Raw genomic sequence first — 22,570 nt, 5'->3', positions numbered from 1 at the left:
AGCTGCGACCACCGCCATCACCTTCGTGAACACCCGTGGGGCGCTGGTAAGGCCGAAGGGGAGCACGGTAAACTGAAAGTGCTCATGGCCTACCGTGAACCGCAGGTAATGCCGGTGGGCCGGCAGGACGGGGATGTGAAAATAAGCGTCCTGCAAGTCCAACGCTACCAGCCAGTCTCCAGGGTCCAGGGCAGCTAAGACCTGAGCCAAAGTCAGCATCTTTAACTTCTCCTTCCGGAGGAAGCCGTTGACGTTCCGTAGGTCCAAGGTAGGGCGTAGGCCCCCTTTGCCCTTCTTGGGTACCAGAAAGTAGTGGGAGTAACAACCACACCCTACTTCTGGCCAAGGAACGCGCTCGATGGCCCCCTTGGCCAAGAGGGCCGTGACTTCCTCTTGCAGAAGTTGCAAGTGATCCCCCAACACGCGGTGGATTTGCGGTGGGATGGCTGGAGGGGTAGCCTCGAAGGGGAGGGAGTAGCCCCTTCGGACGATCTGCAGCACCCACCTGTCTGACGTGACAGTGCGCCAGTGGGAGAGGTGATGGCGAACCCTGCCACCTACTGGCGTCACATGGGCCTGAAAACTCGGACTAGGAAGGTTGAGAGGCAGGTGCTGCGGAGGGAGGTGTGTACTGGCCTCGCCGCTGACCCCGACCCCCGCCACGGCGGTTTCCACGGCCGCCACCGCGCTGTTGAACATTCTGCGGCGCGTGGCTGGCAGCACGTGTGGGGGTGCTCCTTCCGTGGCCACGAAAGGAGCGAAAGGCACCCGTTTGCTGGTGTGTGGCCGAGAGGCACAAGGACTTGGCCATAGCCCTGGAGTCCTTAAAACGCTCAAGTGCATGGTCTGCCTTGTCGCCGAAGAGGCGACGGCCATCAAACAGCATGTCCAGAAGTGTTGACTGGACATCGGCCGAAAAGTTGGCGGATCTCAACCAGGCGTGGCGTTGAACCGCCACTGTCGTTGCCATTGCCCTGCCCAGTGAGTCCGTGGTATCCAGCCCACACCGGATGGAATATCGCGCTGCATCTCGGCACTCCACCAGGGTTTGGGCGAGTTTTGCCCGGACCTCCTCCGGACATTGTGGCAGCACATCCGCTACCGCGTCTCACAGAGTGTGGGTATAGCGACCCAAGAGACAGGCGGTATTGACAGACCGCAGCCCTAAGCTTAGGGACGAGAACACTTTCTTCCCAAACTGTTTATATATCTTGGATTCCCGATCGGGGGGAGCCGACGGGAATGCGGTCTGGGAGGTGGAGGCCTGAATAACCAGGCTCTCGGGGTGGGATGGGTGGACAAAAAGCAAGGGTCGCCCAGGGCTGGGGGGTAGCGTCTGGCCACATTCCTATCCACAGGCGGACCTGTGGCGGGCTTGGACCATGTGCCCACAAGAACGTCACACAAGGCCTCATTGAATGGCAGCAGAGGCTCGCTGGAGCTTGACAGCAGTTTGAGAACCTCAGTGAGGAGGTTAGTCCTCACGGCCGCGACGGGGAGCTCAAGGTTTAAGGCCTTGTCCGCCCTCATCAACACTACAGTATAAGTAGACCCCTCCTTTGAAGCCACGGTCGGAGGGGAGACAAATCCAGTGTCTGGCGAAGTGTCAATACCACTGGCCTCCCCAAGCTCATATGTTCAGTCCTGCTGAGACTGGCACTCCAGTGCCAGAGGGTCCTCAGACCCCTCCCAATCTCCCTCGTCACCCGTCTCCTGTAAAACAGGATTAACAGACGAGGCCTCCTCGTGGAAATAAAAATCTCCAAAGGCCGTCGGAAGCGGCGCCGTTCCGGCACCAGAGTCGGACCAAGGAGAACGTTGGGGGCGGCGTCCACAGTGGGCGCCGGGGGCGACACCCGTGGGGCCGGCGCTGGTGAGGTCGTGAGGTCGACCGGCGACGACCCGGATCCGGAACCGGATCCGGTGAGGTCCTGCGGCGCATCTTTAGCACATCTTTAACCAAATAATGTACTTCATGATGCGGTGGGTATACTTTTATGCTTATTTCTTGTAGCTTTCTAATAATTAATACATTTACCTTAGAATTTATATCAAAATAGCACCCCTATTGTAGTTATGCAATATCATGCCAAGAGGGATATCTGAATTGCCAGTGGCTGGGGGAATGAGAGCAGAGTGGAGGCTAAGCAAAGGCCTTACACCTCTCTGGTGCCAAGGGATGCGTCTCCACCCCCTTGTAATGTAATGTAATGTAATGTAAAGTGGTTTTTATATAGCGCATCCATCACTCCACGGAGCATCTTGGCGCTGAGAGAAAGCCAGGCAGAAGGAAACTGCGCTGGATCAACTGTTCATCAGGGAGGACCTATCATTTCAGATTAGACCTTTGCATAGTGTGTCTGGCAGGCTATAGACCCAGGTTTTTAGCGACTTCCTAAAGACTGATTCAGCGGTAATTTGGTGAAGCCCCCGACCCGCTAGGGCCTCCGGCCGGGATCGTTGGGCCCGGAGGCCCAACGATCATCAAAAAGATCATGATTGGCAGTCAATAGTTGCAAATTTATGAAGGAGTAAAGAAATAAAAAGGCTGGTCTATCATTGCCTATTGAGACTAAATGAAGGTTTAATCCCCTTGCACATCTTTAACCAAATAATGTACTTCATGATGCAATGGGTATACTTTTATGTTCTGATGAACAGTTGATCTAATAATTAATACATTTACCTTAGAATTTATATCAAAATAGCACCCCTATTGTAGTTATGCAATATCATGCCAAGAGGGATATCTGAATTGCCAGTGGCTGGGGGAATGAGAGCAGAGTGGAGGCTAAGCAAAGGCCTTACACCTCTCTGGTGCCAAGGGATGCGTCTCCACCTCCTTGTAATGTAATGTAATGTAATGTAAAGTGGTTTTTATATAGCGCATCTATCACTCCACGGAGCATCTTGGCGCTGAGAGAAAGCCAGGCAGAAGGAAACGGCGCTGGATCAACTGTTCATCAGATTAGACCTTTGCATAGTGTGTCTGGCAGGCTATAGACCCAGGTTTTTAGCGACTTCCTAAAGACTGATTCAGCGGTAATTTGGCGAAGCCCCCGACCCGCTAGGGCCTCCGGCCGGGATCGTTGGGCCCGGAGGCGCCATGGAACCCGGCTGAGGAGGGAGGGACCTCATGGCCATGAGATACCGCTCGATCTCCTCCGGCATCGCGCCGTGCCCAGGGACCCGAAGGTGTGGGACAGGCAGCGACGCTTGCGACTCCCTTGGAGCTGCGTGGGCGGTGTCGCCCGAACCCCCCGGCTGCATCGTGCGAGCGTCGGGGTGAGTCGGAGGAACGATGACGCCTCTCCGACCTCTCATGCCTCTTACCTGAGGACTTGGATCCAGACGACCGGTGTCCACTCCCGGAGCTGCGATGACTCCGACCCCGCGACCGGTTCCTCGACCTCCCGTGGGACCAGGACCGGGACCTGGAACGGCGCGGGGCCGACTGCCGGAGCTCCAGTCGCTTGCGAGACCGCTCTCGCCTAGCCTTAGACGTCAGGGCCCGGCAGTCGGAGCAGGAGCGGTCGTCGTGGTCGAGGCCTAAGCACTTCAGGCACGGGCGATGGGGGGTCCGTAACCGACATCAGTCGGTCGCACTTCGAACAGGGCTTGAACCCGGGCATCCCTACCTCCACCGATAGAGTCGAAGACTCGAGGAAAGAAATGATCAAAAAGATCAAAAAGTACAGTCAAAAAATGACTAGGGGTAGAGCTTTTCCGGATCTGCGCTAGCTGGCGCAGAAAAAAGAAGAACTGAAGTCAGCGCGCATGGGCGGCGGCTAAGTACTCCGACGACGTCATTCCGGCGCTAACGACGCCGACGACGGACGCGGAGCCGCGGACGACGCCTACCGACGCGCAGGGATTTTGCTACGCTAAAATTTCCGGATCCAGTCTGACGCCTGGGGATATTCTAAGGTAAGGAATCTATCACTAACGTGTCTCTTTCAGATTCATAGTTTTTTTTAGGTATTGGCTAAGCAGCGCGCATGCACTGCATAGGAGGGCCTTTAGCCGTCGCTCTGCTCATTTTCAAGCACACACTTGTGCTTGTGGCGGCATCCACCTTACGCGAGCGAGCACTGGCGCACCACAAGCACAAGAGCAGTGCTTGAAAATGAGGAGACTGCTCTCCCAAGTGCACGCACCACTCGCAGGCTCACCTCCTGCTCTCCCTCTGTCTTCACGTGGCCACTCCCCTTCCTGTATGCGAGGCTCGCCAGGGCCGCTCTTAATCTAAAGAGTGTAATTAACTCACTGCTGATAAGCAATCCCATGTCATGTGTGACATCTGCATCCAATCTTGATGTTTTAAAAGGCAGCAACACTGGCAGCTTTGAAAACAGTCTTCTCAGGATAAAAAAATAGAAAAGATCCAGTCCTATATTTGGCCCTGATCACGGTAATCCGCGGCCTCTCTGCCCATATCCCAGGTATTGAAAATGTAGAGCTTGTGGAGGTCAGAGGTCACAGACATGCCCATAATTTCTAATGATTTGTAGTCCCTTCCAGCGGGCTCCCACCGAGGATATCTTATGAGAGTGCCCGACTTCATTGTCTACAGGCATGAAATTGCTGCCTCTTATGTTACTAATTATCAAAAGACACAGGCTCCTGTGGACACTTAATGAAGTAATCTCAATGTATATGAGCACAATGGCAATATATTGGGTTATAGTGATATTGGAGAGAGAAGGAAGCAAATAAACCTCTGATTTATTTTTGAATCAAAAATATTTATGTAATCCTTAAAATGAAATACTGTTACAAAGTAATATATTTGAACATATAGTTCTGAGTGAAAGGTGTCCCAGTGAAAAACGGAACCTAGAAAATTAGTGACATATATGTGAAATATATACAAGGTTTCCAATGCTTCATATAAATGACCATTTACATATATATGTACAGTATACAGCGCTAGATACAGTGATCAGTGCTGGTGAACAATGGTTCGTTTCTGCAACTTGTCGACGGCGTTTCGACCCTGTGTGCAGTGTAGGGTCTATTCAGGACCTATGATCGTAGGGACACCTATGAGAAGATGAGGGATAATGTCAGTATGTGGCTCATTTTAAGCAACTGGGATTATGTGGTGGAACTAAGGTTTTGTTTGTATAGTACCTGAATGGTAATGGACCGGCTTGTGTAGAGGGTGAGGTAACCGTGCAAAGGATAAGAAAGGGATACTCACATGGGTTCCAGCCGGGACCTACACACGTGAGAAAAACAAGTGTTAACAAGTTTAACAAGCATTGGCATAGCTAATAGGTCTAGCATTTGGGGCCTTATAAGTGTTTAGCCATGCAACAGTAGTTTTGTGCACATAGGATATTGTGCTGCATAACTAAATACTTATAAGGTCCCAAAGGCGAAACCTAGTGGCTATGCCAATGCTTGTTGGAATCTCTTTGAGGTGTTTGGCTGTGGGTTTGCATTTTGGAAAGAGTGGACTCAATACACTCTACAATATACAGAACAACTCTTTTTCATTTACTACTACCTTGCCATTATCCTAAAAAAGTTGTGAACTCTTACAATGTTTGTCGCGGTGGAGGCATCCGAAGGCTTCTGGTGTGGAAGATGACCGGTAACTCATCAGTACTCTGAACATTTGGTTTCTCAGCAGAAAGAGCAGGAGAGAGCAGAGCTTTAGAGAACAATACCCATTGTCAACTCACTATCATGGCTGTAGCCCAACGTGTCTGAAAATATGCCACATCACCTAACATGCGAGATAAGCACCAATAATACTTTCAAAGATTAAACAGTTCCACTTGTGTTGTAGCTTCTTACCACACATGAGGCGTTTTCAAAAACCCTTAGTTGTCTCATAATAGGAGAACCGATGAGAGAGCATTTTCCTCCAACAGGACCTGCCTGCGAAAAAATATTCGAAAATGTAAAAAGGCAAAAGCAATATCAAAAAGATCATGATTGGCAGTCAATAGTTGCAAACTTATGAAGGAGTAAAGAAATAAAAAGGCTGGTCTATCATTGCCTATTGAGACTAAATGAAGGTTTAATCCCCTTGCACATCTTTAACCAAATAATGTACTTCATGATGCGATGGGTATACTTTTATGCTTATTTCTTGTAGCTTTCTAATAATTAATACATTTACCTTAGAATTTATATCAAAATAGCACCCCTATTGTAGTTATGCAATATCATGCCAAGAGGGATATCTGAATTGCCAGTGGCTGGGGGAATGAGAGCAGAGTGGAGGCTAAGCAAAGGCCTTACACCTCTCTGGTGCCAAGGGATGCGTCTCCACCCCCTTGTAATGTAATGTAAAGTGGTTTTTATATAGCGCATCTATCACTCCACGGAGCATCTTGGCGCTGAGAGAAAGCCAGGCAGAAGGAAACGGCGCTGGATCAACTGTTCATCAGGGAGGACCTATCATTTCAGATTAGACCTTTGCATAGTGTGTCTGGCAGGCTATAGACCCAGGTTTTTAGCGACTTCCTAAAGACTGATTCAGCGGTAATTTGGCAAATAGGCAGGGGTAGTTTGTTCCAGGCCTTTGAGCCCAAGACCGCCAGTGCCTTTCCTCCCCTGGTTTTTAGCCTGAAGGTGGGGGTGGTAAGCAGATTAGCGTTTGAGGATCTCAGATTGCGTGAGGGCAGATAGCGCTCAAACATCCTCTGAAGGTAAATGTGCCCCCTTAGGTGATAGGCCCTAAACGTGATCAGTAGGACTTTGAACAGCACCCTCTTGTGGATCGATAGCCAGTGGAGGGCGTCCATTGCCGCTGTGGCCGATGTTCCCCTATAATAAGGAACAAGAATGGTCCCCTTGGCTAACCATAAAGATGGTTATTGTTAATCTGGTAGTGCCCCCAACCTGTTTTTGAGAATACCAATCTCACAATGGATCAAAACCTCACAATTTACAGAGACATCCAACTCTATATATACCCACACAGTAAAGCAATTAATACATATCACATAGAATTACTCATTATTAATGAAATTTAGACAAGACAGGCAGAGGTGTTATCAAAAATACATATGTGCGTTTATTAAAAAAAGAAATATTCTTACATTAATTTAAAAAAAATTTCAGTTGATTAAAACCATATAAAGTCAAAACATATACACAAAAAAGACAATTTTGGTTAAAATGTTCACAAGAACAGGGGTTTTACCCGAAATTGTCTTTTTTGTGTATATGTTTTGGCTTTATATGGTTTTAATCAACTGATTTTTTTTTTAATTAATGTAAGAATATTTCTCTTTTGAATAAACGCACATATGTATTTTTGATAACCCCCTCTGCCTGTCTTGTCTAAATTTCATTAATATTGAGTAATTCTATGCGATATGTATTAATTGCTTTACTGTGTGGGTATATATTGAGTTGGATGTCTCTGTAAATTGTGAGGTTTTGATCCATTGTGAGATTGGTATTCTCAAAAACAGGTTGGGGGCACTACCAGATTAACAATAACCATCTTTATGGTTAGCCAAGGGGACTCTTCTTGTTCCTTATTATTACTCCCCTGTCCCAGATTAACAAGATAAGGGGGCCTCCTTTACTTTATACGATGTTCCCCTATGCCATCTCAACACCAATCTGGCTGCTGCATGCTGGACCATCTGCAGCTTATGTACAACCGCCCTATTGGTCCCTGCATATAGGCTGTTACAATAGTCTAGCCGAGTTGTTATAAGTGCTACCACCACCATTTTTCGAGCTGAGAGTGGTAATAGATCGAAAATTTTCCTCAGGCCCTTTATGATGCTAAAACAGGTTCCCACCACGGCAAGGGCCTGTTGTTTGAAGGATAAAGTGGCATCTAACTTGATCCCTAGATTTCTAGCTGCCTTAACCCCTTCGATGCTCATGACGAGCTCAGCTCGTCATGAGGCACGGTTGAGCTGTGCTGATGACGAGCTGAGCTCGTCATGAACAATGAGATATTCCATCAATCAGCACAGGAGGAAAATACCTTTAGCATTGAAGGTGTTAATAGTATTTGGGGAAACGGTGGCATCTTCGGGCCACCATTGTTTGGGGCTAAAAAGATTGTGTTGGCCATAGGGCAGATTTTCAGTTTTCCCTTAGTTGCACCTCAGATGGTTATTTCTCATGCATTCAAAGGTGGCTGTGAGGCAGCTTTTTAGGTTTTCTTCAGCCTCTGTTTTGACGTCATCCAGCACCAGGATGAGCTGCGTATCATCCGCATACGAGATGGTGTTGATCTTGAAGGATGATATCAGTGCAATCAAGGGGGCCATATATACATTAAAAAGCGTAGGGCTCAAGCAGGAGCCCTGCGGTACCCCTGAGGTAAGATGTTTTTCCTCTTCACTGAAATGGCCTAATGTGATCACTTGCCGCCTATTTGCCAGGAAGATTTTGATCCAGCCCAATACATTTCCTGCTATACCAGCCACGGCTAGACGGTCTACAAGGATGGTATGCAAGACCGTATCAAAAGCCGCGGACAGGTCCAATAGCACCAGGAAGGCCTTCTTTTCCTGGTCCAGTGCGGCTCGCAATGTTTCCGTGGTAAAAAGAAGGGCTGACTCTGTGGAATGTTGGGCCCTAAAACCTGCCTGATTTGGGTGCAGGCGTTGTTTTCGTCCAGGAAGGTGGTTAACTGTTTGTTTACAATTTTCTCTGTTAATTTACAGAGAGTTGGAAGCAGCGATAGGTCGTAGATTTGAAAGAGGGTCTGCTAGCTGCTTTTTTTGTAAGGGTTTTACCGCCGCTAATTTCCATTCTACCGGAATTGAGGCCTGGTCAAGTGAGGAATTAATTATGTCGTTAATGATTGGGTTGACAATGTCCACCATGGACTGTAGAACCAGGGGCGGGCAGGGGTCAAACGGGAAGCCTGATTTGATGGACAAAATGGTTTTCCGTGTTTCCTCTAGGTTAATCGGAGAGAACATATTCATGCTGGCGAAAACTGTCCCTGTCCTAAAAACCCCTTTTTCATTCAGTAACAGGGGGGGGGGGGGGAATCTTTGATATGGGTATGGATTTTTTCTTCAAAGAAATCAGCTATGTTATTGCAGAGCCTTTGGGAGGGGGGGATTTCTTTCTGCATGTTTTTGGGGTTCATAAAAGTATTTACTATCTTAAAAATGTATTTTTGTTTGTTATTATTATTGTTAATGGCTTCCATGTAATAATCGGTTTTCGTGGTTTTTATCAGGGTATGATACTGTCGCTGTGCGGCTTTATACGTATTCAGATCATTCCTCCCATAATTTTGGCGCCATCTTCGCTCTAGAACCCTCACTTCCCCTTGCTTTTCTTTTAAGCTCAATGAGAACCAAGGTGCGGATGTCTTCTTATTCCGTTCTTCAGTTCTGGGGGCTTTCCTGGGGGCAGTAGGCCCTATCTCCATGCTAAGCTCGCTTAACCAATCCCCAAACAACTGTTTGTCTCCGATCGGATCTCCTGTCAGGGAAGGCCTCTTTTCTGGGGCTTTTTTCATAAAGTCAGAGTGTCCTATGATGTTCTTCCAACAGGGTTTCCCCTGTGGCGGCGCTATCGGCTTTACTGTACTCTTGCCTACTGGGCAGCCCTTAACTAGAAGTTCAAAAGGGATGAAATTATGGTCTGTCCATGTTTGTATCAGGGGCCGTTTTACATTAAGTGTTTCTAGGTTAGAGCAAATGCAGTCAAGGATATCCCCTGCCCTTGTTCAATATTTCTTTTGTAAATCATGCCCATATAATTTCTAGTGTAAATCACAATATTGTTTACAAAATGTATCATTCAGTGTACTCTCTTATGTAGAATGTTAAGTGGAGAATAACCGTGCAGCAGAGTATAAAGTGATTAGGCAGCCACCAATGTGTTTTCTGGCTTTAGAGGTAACATGGGTAATGTTTGTAGTCTATGACCCTGCTTGAATGTCTTCATTTTCTTAAGTAACATTGGACAAATGGAAGTTGGGGTAACGTAGCATGAGTACCAAGAAAAGCAATCAAAGTAGCCAACAAGCAAATAAAGAATTACAGCGGCGTTCATATGTTTTTTTCTGTTTTATATAATAAATTTTCTAGAGTGGGTCAGGCTAGGTTCCAAATCACTTTTAACAGGGAACAACATTTTCTAGTCACTCCAAAATCATCCTTGCAAGTGTATCTTTAAGATGACATCTTGTGATTACAGCAACAATCCATTTTTACTTGACATGGGGAAGTATTTGTGGTTTGAATATGATATCACTGAATATGCACAATTACTTCCACTTTAGCAGCAGTCCTTGTTCTATGCTCGCTTGTACACACTGGCTGAAAACTCTAGATAGTAAGGAATGTCTTTTGATAGTGAAGGATAAAACACAGCGAAGACCAGAATGATCATGTTTCTATTGTTACTTCGATTTATGTAATAACGATGAATGTTAAGGATTTGGACACAGTTTAATTTGTCAGATGATTTTCCAGTATTCATTTCATTTTATTCATTCATTTGATTACATGAGCGATGTGACATTTCTAACAGATATGTCAAACATAAGGTTGGTACATAGATTAATATGCAGAAACTATGAACAAGAGAAAGCGGTTACGTCGATTCAGGCATTATGCAATGATACTGTTTGTAATGGATGGAGAACAAAAAAAACATGCACACATTACATGTAGCATTCTATTCCAAGTATGATGTATTATCCATCCGTAGTTAACCTTTGATTTCGATCACACAGGTGGCCCTTTAAAGTCGCTTTGCTCTCACAGACGGAGGGGAAAGCTATGATCTCTGGGGCCGTGAGTTCCAGTCATGGGATATAGATGACTTTGGGGTAGATATATGGATGATGCGCATGGTGATGTTGAGCATGACAGCAGGCTGCACAGGTGTTTGTTGTCTGTGGTGAAGATTTACTCCGAATGGACTGTGATTCTTCGTAGAAGTAACAGACGGTTTTAACAAAATATATATTGATATTATTAATAATATCATTATTTGATTTATAGGATGCAATCATCTGTGAAAGTATTCTGATTTCAAAAATAAGGCGCTACTCTGTTTGGTCTTCCACAACAGCGTAACTGTGGACAAGGCACCTCGTACTCACTGCACACACACAACGAGGCACTATGTGTACATTAAACAAGGTGTTTACCCTGCAAAGATCAAGTCCTCCTCTTTGCCAAAGGCAGTGAGGAAGTCCAAATCTAGGACTGGTTCTTATCTTACAAACGAACTTGAGCAGGATCACAACCCAACTCTATTCAATCACAAACACAATCCGGCTGATCAGTTAGAGCAACTTTTCCCTCTAACCCACGCGAACAAGTAATTGCAGTTTGTATGCCCTGCTTACCTAGATGTCAGAATGACTGTCCACACATCGATCATCCCATCTGGATAGTGACCGAGGTCTACATATGGCCTAAATCCATCACTTTTTTTTGTGTTTTCTGTTGTTGCTATAGTTTCCATAATCCAGCCATGATTTCATTAATTTCCTGACCACTGTAATGTGGATTCACAAATATGCTGATATTCAATGTTTGTAAACAAACCTTTCAATCTCGTCTTTCTACTATGAACATGTTCAAAGCTCAAGGAGCCCAGACCTAAATGTTTCTTTCCTGTGATGTGTCTAATAGTAATAATGCCACTGATGCGGATACATAATTAAGAATGCTGGGGTGTAGCAATGAAGAGCCAAAACAGCAGTAGAAAACAGAGACCATAAGGCTATCCAGACGAAGGCATGGATTTCATTTTGACAAAGCTACAACGTGCCTTTTTGTCATTATAGCAAGAACATCTATAAGGCAGAAGTCTTCTTGTGCACTTCCAGTCAAAGAACCAATGATAAAACAGAATGTAGAGGAAGGAAGATGGATCAGGAAAATCATTATACTAATGCTAATTTCTGACAAGCTGACTTTCGAGTGTTAGATTATATACATATATATCGCCACTATATAGTTATAATTGGGACCAGGTTTCCATAGGAAATATATTTGTTTGCTTTGCTAATATTATGAGTGCCGTTTTATGAATCTTCTTGAAACTTTTCACAAAAAAGGTTTAGCTAGCTCAGGTCCTTCCTGGAAAGTTCCATGGTGATCTGTTAATCAAGGCAGTGAGAATGAGGGGGGGAGGGTCCCTAAACAAGTTTTCCCAATGCTATTTTAGTAGGATAAGTGAACAGTGATAAAGCCAAAACGGCTTAACCGAATCACACCAAATGTGGCCGAAAGCTAGATTTTTTCCTTAAAGTGTGTTTTTTGTGATTGGGTGTGTGAGGGAAATCAGGACCACGGGGGAAAACAACCCAATGTCAGTATATCCAGCTGGACTCCTTATGACAAGGGCGATGAGGCCCATACATCAGACGGCCCGATAGTGGAGTCTTTTCCCCGCCCCACAGTACGCAGGACTTAACCCGGGAGACGTTTCTCCCGGAAGCAGCGGAACTCAGCTACCCGACCAATGGGAGAGCAGCCAGAGAGGTCGAGAACAGCAGAAAAAGCCAGAAGATGAGGCGAACAGCGCGCCCGCTGAAAGGAAGCCCACGGAGGGAGGAGGTGACGGAACCAAAGACACCACTCCACACCGAGTGGCCGCCGAGGAGGCTCCATCTGACGATCTGGAGGGTCCCTATATCTGGACCGAGGAGTGGTGGAGCCAGGAGAACACGCACGAGCCGCAACGACTCAGGAGATTTGTGGCAAACAGCGGTACGTAACGGGTGCAGCAGGAACATCACAGGAGTGGAGTGGGGCAATCTGGGGAAATGTACTATCTCTTATTCTTGCTTTGCCGTATTAGCCCTGAAGTCCCTGAAATCTTCCTATGCCCCCTCCTACGTCTGGCTAAACCTTGTGGGTAGTAGAGTCTTAAAAACCCATATTTGCCTGAAGACCGATAGCGCCTACTCTTGACTTTTGTTTCCCGTGCACATATTTCAAAACCCTCCCTCACGTTTTAATTTCCTCTACCTCACATGTGACAACCCAACCTCGCACGTGGTGTGGTGACGGACTAGCTAAAATAGGTATGCAGGATATGGTCAGTGACCGCTGTTTTCTTTTCTTGTTTGAGTGATTTTGATACAACGGGAGAAACCATACTAAAGAGAATGTCAAGAGCTGCATGAATCGCCAGACAACCAACTGAAAGAGGACTTCTGGAAGCGAACGCCGTAGAACATTCCATGTTATACTAAAAGGCTGTTTTTGTTTTTTTACTTTAAATTGACATCCTGACTATTATCAAGAGATTGCACACCCTCAATAAAAATCCCTGCAATATTCAACCTATACGGCCTCCTCGCTTCTGTTTCCGCCCTTCCCTCCGACAGGGTGTAAATACGTTCAGTAGTTTTTGAGAAACGATGGCTCAAAATGTATGTGTATATAGCGACATGGTACCACAGCAGAAGTATTATGGAGTACCGCGACGGCAAACCATGTGATCTGATTGTCTGACCACAACAAAGAAATGTTGCTGCCACCAGACTCGGTCCCATGTCATAGCAAAACAAAAAATTAAGGAATAAGGAGGCAGAGTGGGTTACTCTGACATCACTAGGCATTGTGGGGGTTTCCCAGAGGGACCCCCTGGTCAAATAAAAGAATATTTTCTTTTTGCATTGCTGTGGTACCTCAGCAGCACTGCGTTGCCCAACACGACCCTGTGAAAGTGTATTGAATTACCACAAAATTGTGGTTCTGAAAAAAATAAAAATTGTGGAGGCCCGGAGGCATTGCACAAAAATAGGGGTAGGGTAACAAGAGGAGATGTGGTGCCCATGAAGGACTGGGCACCCGGGGGGGGTTGGGTGCATGGCCTTGCTACAACCTACTGCACGAAAATAAGGGTAGGGTAACAAGAGGGGATGTGGTGCCCATGAAGGACTGGGCACCCGTGGGGGTTGGGTGCATGGCCTTGCTACAACCTACAACCAACTCCACCATGCACATGGCCGAAGTCTGTGCTTGGTGAGGTTGGCCATCCACAGTGTTGGGCTCAGGGCATACCATGCACAGTCTTCAACAGGTTCGGTATAGTAAGGTATGGTACTTCCTTTACGTAATTAAAAACAGACTAGAAATTCACAGAAAACAAGTTAAAGTGATGTTATAATCCGGTATAATAATATCATCTTACTTTACATTAAAAGAACCATAGAAATTCACTGACAAAAACCAAAGGTTAAATTGAAGTTATAGTTAGGTGAAATGTAGTTAAAACGTAACGTTTAAAACAAAAACTAAGATTCATAGTTATAGTTATCACAAAAACTATAACTTGCTTTTAAGCACAACTAAGAGTTAGGCAGCACATGCACTAATGATAATACTGAGGAAGATGTTTGTACATTATACAGGGCTGTAAATCATCGGTGTCTATAGGAGTGAACCACTGATCACACTGGCTGGGTTCTTCCAAGCAAAAGTACAGACTCAAAGCCCTGCTAACATGTCCTACATAACTTGTTAGGATACTAGAAATCTTATTTGCTGAAGCATGGTTCAGCATTTAACTCTCATATAATTTGAGAACAAGTAAGAGACTGCCACCTAGAACGTGTAATGCAGGATTTTGAACATCTCTTTAAGGGAATGGGGTGCCTTAAAGATACAATGAGAATGCTACACATACATTGACAAAACAAGAAATCCGATCCTTTTGCAACACCACAGAATACCATTTTATCTCAAGGCACTGTTGGAGAAGGAACTCCAGAGACTGGAAGGAATTGACATAATAGAGAAAGTTTTTGGATCCAAAGGTCTCTTTCCCTGGTGGTCAAAACCAAACAAAGAGCTGCAGGCAATCCAAATTTGCATTGATATGAGGCTGCCAAATTGCACCATCAATCACAACCACAAATCACTGAATGTTGGACAATATCACTGCTGACTTTAATGAAGGCCAGTGATTTTCCAAGTTGGTATCCAACCACTGGGTAACTGTTGGCCTCAGCTAGTAGATAAATAACCACTTTTCTTCCCCCATCAAGGTGTTCCATACCACCATTAGGGAGTCACTATTTGAGCTGGAAGGAGGCACTAACATGAGTAATGATAAAGACATTAGAAGATCTTCAAACTGCTCCTGCCCCACTGTCAGCCAGCGAGGAGAGGGGCTTTTTGGGCATGACAAACTATTGTGGAAGTGCTTTATCTTTGACTATGCAACCTTAACTGAACACCTGAGAGCACAGATGAATACCCAGTCCTGGTGGGTATTGAAGGACACAAGGATGCATTTCACGTGGTAAGAAAAGCTCACCTTCATGTTACTATAACATAAGTCAATACACAACAGACCACAGAATTAATTGTGTATACTAGTCCTGTGTACTTAGTGGAGGCATATGGGCAGATGTAGTATCTTCGAGTAAGGTCCTCACTGAAACAGAATCCAGATAGTTACAGATCGAATGGGAGGCCATCGTCTTTAGGTGGGGATGAACTCATATTGGCCTGTAACTGTTCGGGAGGAATTCTCATGTGATCACAGATTGCAAGCTGATTGGACATCTATTTAAATAGACATCTCAGCACCCAATATCCAGGATAGAAACATGGGTATTACATATGCAAAAGTTCCTTGTCTCTGTGCATTATTGACCAGGCACAGAAAACCCTGCTGAGTACTTGCCACAGCACCTTAGGGAGGTCAAATTGCAAGACAATAGACGTGGCGAATTCACAGAAGAGAATGTGAGGCTACATACCCAGATGGCTTGACAATGGAAGAAATCACCATAGAGACTATCAAAGATGAGCATCTTCGTAAGGTGGAAACGGCCATTCACCCGGAGCTTGGATGGTTTTTCTAGTCAACGTCAGCATGCTGGACTTAAAATGCCAACAGACACTATCATTGCTATTGAAGATTCGAGCGGAATTGAGAACAACCTCTGCTTGGTTGTTTTTGAGAGAACGTCGCATTCTGGTGCCTGGGTCCCTTTAGGGGAAATTAGTTGCCTTGGCAAATCAAGGGCATCAGGACCAAGAGTTGGTTGATAGAGAAATGATGGTTCCCTGGCATGGACTGAATAATGGAGAAGGCTATGTGGAACTGTTGACTATGTCAGTTGACCAGTGGTACAGGAAGGCCTGCTATAGGTTTCACTGATGAGTCGTGTGACACCATGAACAAGAGTGAGTGCTGAGCCTTGTTTATTCACGGACGGACTGCAAGCCCTCGTGTAGACCAACACCTGCTCTAAGTTTCCGGTGGTAGAACTAGTAACATTGATGTCCTATGAACATATAAAAATCAATTTGTCAACTTTTGGACTAACCTAAGAAATACAGATGGATAATGACCCACCATTTCAGGGGAATGATTTTAAGAACTATATGAGTAATTTGTGAATACAAGAAAAAATTCCCTGATGGACCCAGGCAAACCGAGAAGAGTAGTGTTTTATAAGGTGTTTGAATGAAGCTCTGTGCATAGGAAATGAGAAAAATGATGATGTGACGATGTGGAATAGGCTTTGCACAACTTCTTGTGTGCTTATCACAACACAGTCCACTGTGCCACCTCCAGCACTTTTATGACATTTCTGTTTGGGAGATTTCTAAGAAAGTAAATTCCAGCCTCCCCCGCCTGCCCCTGCACACTAACAGTCATCGCCTATGAATGTTGAAGCATTTAATCAGAAAAGGAAGGCTAGCAATGACCAAACCAGCTGTAAATGAAGGGCTGTACTCATGAAGCTGTAGTTCGTTTATGCAGACTTGGTGAGAGACAGAAAACCTGGCTGGACATTTCACACAGTGACACTGTATCAGGCAGAACCATGGACAGCTAGAGGAGTGAAAGGGACAATGTTCACTGCTCCAGAGGTGCAAGAAACCCTCACAAGAAATGTGTTGATGTTTAAGAGAGTACCCAGTAATGAGGGGAAAGGGCTCATAAGAAACCAGAGTGAACCCATGGAATGAAGATTATTTAGATCTTGAAAGGGAGTGGTCTGAAGCATCACAAGACTTTGAAAATCAGTCAGAAAGCACAGAGGACAAAGTGGGAGATCGACGGAAAAAGTGGATGAGTGGGTACCACCACCCCCTTACCCCGAGAAAGATACTAAACCCAAGGCCCAGTCTTAGACTTTGTGTGTGTTAAGAGACAATTTTCATAGTTGTGGATAATTTATGCATTTTCTTGAATGTAAGAAATTGGGATACTGCCACAATTGTTTTTTACTGGGAACCAAGTAATCCATTGTAGGACTTGCCTCTCTCAGGCAGCAGAGCAGTCAAAGGCGTACACCAGGGAGGTGGCGGGACAGGAGCTCCAGCTTTCTGGTAAGCAATGATACTACTTAAGTAACCATTGTCCAGTCAGTGCATTTTCTTTTATCAGATTTCAATTGCCATTCCAGTCAGGACCCACCAAAGAGGTCCACATATTTTTGAGATTATGAGCACCAAGATCGAGCTCAGAGTGCTTTAGAACTAATAACACCTTTCCTGGGGTCATAATTGTAAATCCCTATGAGACTTAGGCTGAATTTAAATAAATACATTTTAAGGGGGGAATACTGTACCTTACCAACTCTCCACCCATATTGGTGAAATGTTGGTGGTTCTCCTGCCACCCCTTGAGCTCCACAAAGACCAAGTACGCACATTTTATTCCCTCTTCTGGGTCTCCTTTGCGGATTAATGAATACAAACAAGCGGCTTCCAGCTGCCTCTGTGGGTGGTCACAATCCATTTTTCAGTCTTTTTTTTTGTGTGAACAAACATTTAATGTCCCAATTTTTTTTTTCTTTTTAAAGATTTTTATTTAGGCACAAAGCAGGGTTAACATATACAAAACAATATTCATCCTTGTCTGCAATCGCATAGAGGTCAGGGGATAGCAAATTAGTATAACATATCCAGATATCTCTAATTCAGACCCGCGTTTTCTGTCTTTTTGTTTTATTTTTCATGGGGCATCAATTCCACCTGGGGCACTTATCACTGCACAAGTCATTGAGGGCTGCAGTGGGTGCCCAAAAGTGCCTGTGGTTTCCATTTCAACTCCCCTTTAGATCACATCGCTATGGAACTAATCGATGACTTAGGAGCCCTACAATTATCCCAGCTGGTCGCAGCCCCCACCCATGAGAAGGGTAACTTACTTGATCCGATCTTCAGCAACTGCACCGAGCTGGTAGTGGACAAACCCACTCCCCTCCCCTGGTCGGACCACTTTTTAATCCCGTTCGCCTGGCTCACCTACAAAACCCCCCTGTCGATTCCCCAAGTCACAACGAGGAGGAATTGGGCAAAACTCCCCATGGAATCCTGGACAAGCAACCTAGATTCCACCCGCCCACTTCCCTGCACAGACCCCAATGCGGCACACAAAAATTATGAAGGTTGGATCACGAACTCTCTGGACACGATTCTCCCTTTTCGTAGATCCACCTCAAAGAGACTGCACAAATCAGCACCCTGGTTCTCAGACTCCCTAAGAGATAAAAAACGCCTCTGTAGGCAACGAGAGAGAGCGTGGCGTCTAGACTTCCTACCGGAAAAAAAGGTACAATATAAAGAGGCAATTAAGGCCTACAGAGAAGGGGTCAGGGCGGCCCAGGCTACCTATTTTTCGGACAAAATCATGGAAGCCAAATCCAAGCTCAGGGAAATCTTTCACATAGTAAAACAATGTACTAAAGTGAACACAGCTCCCCCTTCGACTAAAACCCAGGAACAATGTAATGAGCTTGCGGAATTCTTCCACAAAGTCTCTCAAATCTACTCCGCCTTCCCAATAGCAGCCACAAATCCAGACGCAACCGACCTACCTTCATCGAGACACCCTCCTTCCCAAGACCAGCCAAGTCTTGAGCACTTTCCCCTACTAGACCTTGATACCCTTGGCAAATTGGCACGCCAAGTCAAATCTGGCTCCCCTCGTGGCCCAGCCCTACCGGAGATTCTGATACAAGCAAGCCAAGCCATCCTGCCTGTAATCCTGGAGCTACTAAACTCTTCCATCTCCTCCTGTACAGTGCCCACTGCTTGGAAGCGAGCCATGGTCTGGGCGTTGCTAAAAAAACCCAACCTGGATCCAGACGACCACTCCAGTTACCGCCCCATCTCACTGCTCCCCTGGGCAAGCAAGGTCCTGGAGAAGTACATAAACGCCCAGTTAGTCCAATTCCTTGAGAACAACTTACTACTGGATACGTCCCAGACAGGCTTCAGACCGAAGCACGGTACTGAAACCGCCTTGTTAGCGGTTACCGAAGAATCACGAAGGATACTAGATCAGGGAGGATCAGTGGCAGTGATCCTCCTTGATTTAAGTGCAGCCTTCGATACGGTCAGCTATTCCACCTTGCTGAACCGTCTATATAACATCGGAGTATCAGGCGACACATTGAGGTGGTTCGACTCCTTCCTGACCAATAGATCTTTTCAGATCTTTGACGGGGAAACAGTGTCATCCAGCAAACCACTAAGCTGTGGAGTGCCGCAGGGCTCCTCCTTGAGCCCTGCGCTGTTCAACGTATACATGAAACCACTGGCTGGGGTAGTCGAACCGCACGGTATCAAAATCATATTGTATGCCGATGATACCCAGCTAGTGGTTTCGCTGGCACAAGAGAGCAACAGGCAAACTCCGGAAGGCCTGCTGAAATGTTTAGAGGATGTCAAGGAGTGGATGACTACCTCCTCCTTAAAACTAAATGGAGATAAAACTGAGCTCATGCTCCTGGGCCCAGCATCACCAGTGCCTTTCATTTCCTTATGGCCCCCCTGTCTGGGTACCCCTCCCACTCCTAAGGAAAGTGTAAAGAGCCTAGGAGTATGGCTGGACAAAAGTCTCTCTTTCTCCACCCAGGCCACTAAGTTGTCCGCCACATGTTTTGGCTTACTCAGAACACTGAGGAAGGTTCTCCCCCTTCTACCATTGGAAGCCAAACAAGTGGCAGTACAAGGCCTAATCCAGTCCCGTCTAGATTCGAACAACGCCCTATATGTGGGGGCCCCTGAGATGACTCTTCGGAAGTTGCAGGTGGTACAGAACTGTGCAGCCCGTACCCTGCTACAGATCCCACGCACTCAGTCAGCCAGACCCGGACTAAAAAGTCTACATTGGCTACCAGTAAGGCAGAGAGCGGCATTTAAGGCACTATGTATTGCCCATCGGGCCTTCTGGAAGACAGGCCCAGCAATCAATGACAATCTAGTCATTCCTTACCACCCAAGTAGAAACCTTCGCTCCACGGAGGCTTTCCTGGCGGTGGTACCCAGAGTAAGGAGAGCTAGGGCCGGAGGCAGGATGTTCTACGTGAACACCTCGAAGCTGTGGAATGCACTTCCTCTACAACTCCGGTCCAACTCGAACCTGCTCTCATTCCGCCAACAGCTGAAAACCCTACTGTTTGCTAAATCCACCGAGTTCTAATCTCTTCTGCACCGCCCATCTCTGTCTACTTACTCAGCGCTTGGACGCCCTTGGGCAGCAATCGCGCTTTACAAGTCCATATACAATACAATACAATACAAGACAGCTCCCCGCACATCTGTGCACTTCCTGGGCAGTGAGTGGGAGCAGGCATTTTTCTTCTACTCCCACTACAGCATGAGAAAGCCCATTACCTCAGTCCTCACCCACGGGAAGGAGCTTTACACTCTCCCGTTTGCACACTACTTTCAGGTGCTAAGTGGGAAGGTAACATTCCAGCTGACCAACCTTGCAGCCCTTCCTCTCTCTGTCCCAGGATAATGGGGTCCCAAAGAAATACCTGCTTTGGGCCCCAGTGAATGAGTCCCCAGGGCTAAAGGCTGGCTTGGGAGTGGGCCCTCCATGCACGCCACTCACAGAAAATAATTAAATGGAAGATGCAGCAACCCCCAGAGGCTTGGCCCACCCCAGGGGAATATTTAGGAAATATGGCAGAGCAATATACACAATTTTTGTGCATTGTTCCACTCTTGGAGACCAAACTTCTAAGGTCCACTTCTCGGTCCTCCATTGGGACCATTTTCATAATCTTGGGGTTGTTGTGCTCCTTGTGGCAAGCCCTAGCCACTAGGAGTATTCGTCTTAAGGCCTCCTGGCGTTTAAAGGTGCTTTTTACAGGAAACTGGGTTTTAGGACTCCCTTAATCTGACCTGTCCCCTGCCTGGCTTCGGCTGCCCTTCTCCTGTTGATTGGGCATCTTGTGCAGCCCCTCCACGATGGGTCAGCAAAATACCCTCCCTGCCACACTCCACAAGCCCCAGAACCTTGTTGCTTTTTGAAGGGCTCCAGTGTGTACGCAGAGTCAAGGGACAGTCCATAGCAATCCTTGGAAAGCCCTCTGGGGTCTCCCAGAAGGTCCTTTCCCCCTACTGTTCCTCAGGGGAAATAAGGGCAGCAGCAACACTGGCCTTGGAGGGTACATTACAATCCTAGTCCGGGGCGGGGGGTGGGGACTGAGTCGAAGTCTTAAAGTCCATTCTTGTAGGGCTTCAGGTGGTCTTGTCCTTCCGGCTTTGCATCTATTTGCCGTTGTAGTTCCCAGGTTCAGGGACTTCTAATCTGTCTCTCCCTTTTGTAGGGGTTTTTAAGGGGGGTGGATAATTTTAGGAACCAGGTACCCCTGGCCAATCCTTAGATGCCACATTATCCCTCTACCGGTGTCCCGAACCTCCTGCCCGCTATTTTGGCACCAACCAATATTGTGATTTCATATGGTATGTGGAAAAAGCTGCCCTGAGGGACTTAGCTTCATTCTTTGATGACACAGCTGCATGATCCCTTCCCTCCAAAACCTCTAAGGTAAGCCCCTCCTGTGTTGGCTCCAAAGATCTGGCCCTCCTCCTTGTTGGGGTGTGCTTGGTCTATCCCAGTTCAGGTACAATGTGACAAGCACATTAATAGATGCAGATATTCCCTCCAACCTTCCGTTCCTAGGAACTAAGTGAAGTACTGTTAATTGTTCTATTCTATGTTGAGACCTTTGATGCCTCTGCTGGGGAGCAAAGTAATTAACTGGTCTGGAATCTGAATATAGGTTGTGCCAAGAAAATATGATAGATTTTAAAGTGCCATAAGGCATTTATTTGGGATTCTGGGACATCATACTTCGGATGCATGTTTTATCCCAGTTTGGTACCTTGCTGAATCCTGTAGGTCTAAGTGAAGTGAATCTGTAATTTAGTGCAGGTTTCTCCAATATAACTGTATACAGTGTAAGCACCACAGACCCACCCACACTATAATTCCCCACCACATTATGCCTACTTGCAAGTCAGCATCGATCCCTGAAGAGTAGCTTCTGCGACAAGCTATCTGTGCGCAGGTACTGGGTTGCACTAGATAGTAGTTTCACACACGTAGCCTGTGCACATGTTCATATATAGTCAGACTAGAACCTCCTACCCTACCTATGCAACAGTGGCCGTATCTTAAACTGCACACCCTGGCAGTTAGCATGTTCAGTTCAATGCCCATGAATTTACCAAATGTGAGACTCATGTAGTGAGACTCACTCACACTAAAAGTCCAAGAACAAAGTAGTTAAAAGTGAAAAATCATCTAAGACTAAATGTGCAGGATCCATTTGCAAGTATTGTTTTTCCTCGTAAGGTGTAAAGGGATGTAGTGATCC

At 46.2% G+C, this 22,570-nt stretch overlaps 1 protein-coding gene across 1 annotated transcript in view; it reads right to left on the bottom strand.

Annotated features, from left to right (window-relative positions):
• The window catches only part of PKD1L1 (polycystin 1 like 1, transient receptor potential channel interacting), a 1,739,639-nt gene that overhangs the window by 251,730 nt on the left and 1,465,339 nt on the right, over positions 1-22,570 (bottom strand). Inside the window, exon 56 of the mRNA XM_086964902.1 lies at positions 5,806-5,889. Within this exon, the coding sequence (XP_086821028.1) occupies positions 5,806-5,889 (84 nt within the window). The remainder of the gene's footprint in view (positions 1-5,805; positions 5,890-22,570) is intronic.

Source organism: Lissotriton vulgaris, chromosome 4_1, assembly GCF_964263255.1.
Source record: "Lissotriton vulgaris chromosome 4_1, aLisVul1.2, whole genome shotgun sequence".
Taxonomy (NCBI): Eukaryota; Metazoa; Chordata; class Amphibia; order Caudata; family Salamandridae; genus Lissotriton; species Lissotriton vulgaris.
The sequence above is the reverse complement of the archived record's forward strand: the minus strand, read 5'-3'. Positions and strand labels throughout refer to the sequence as shown.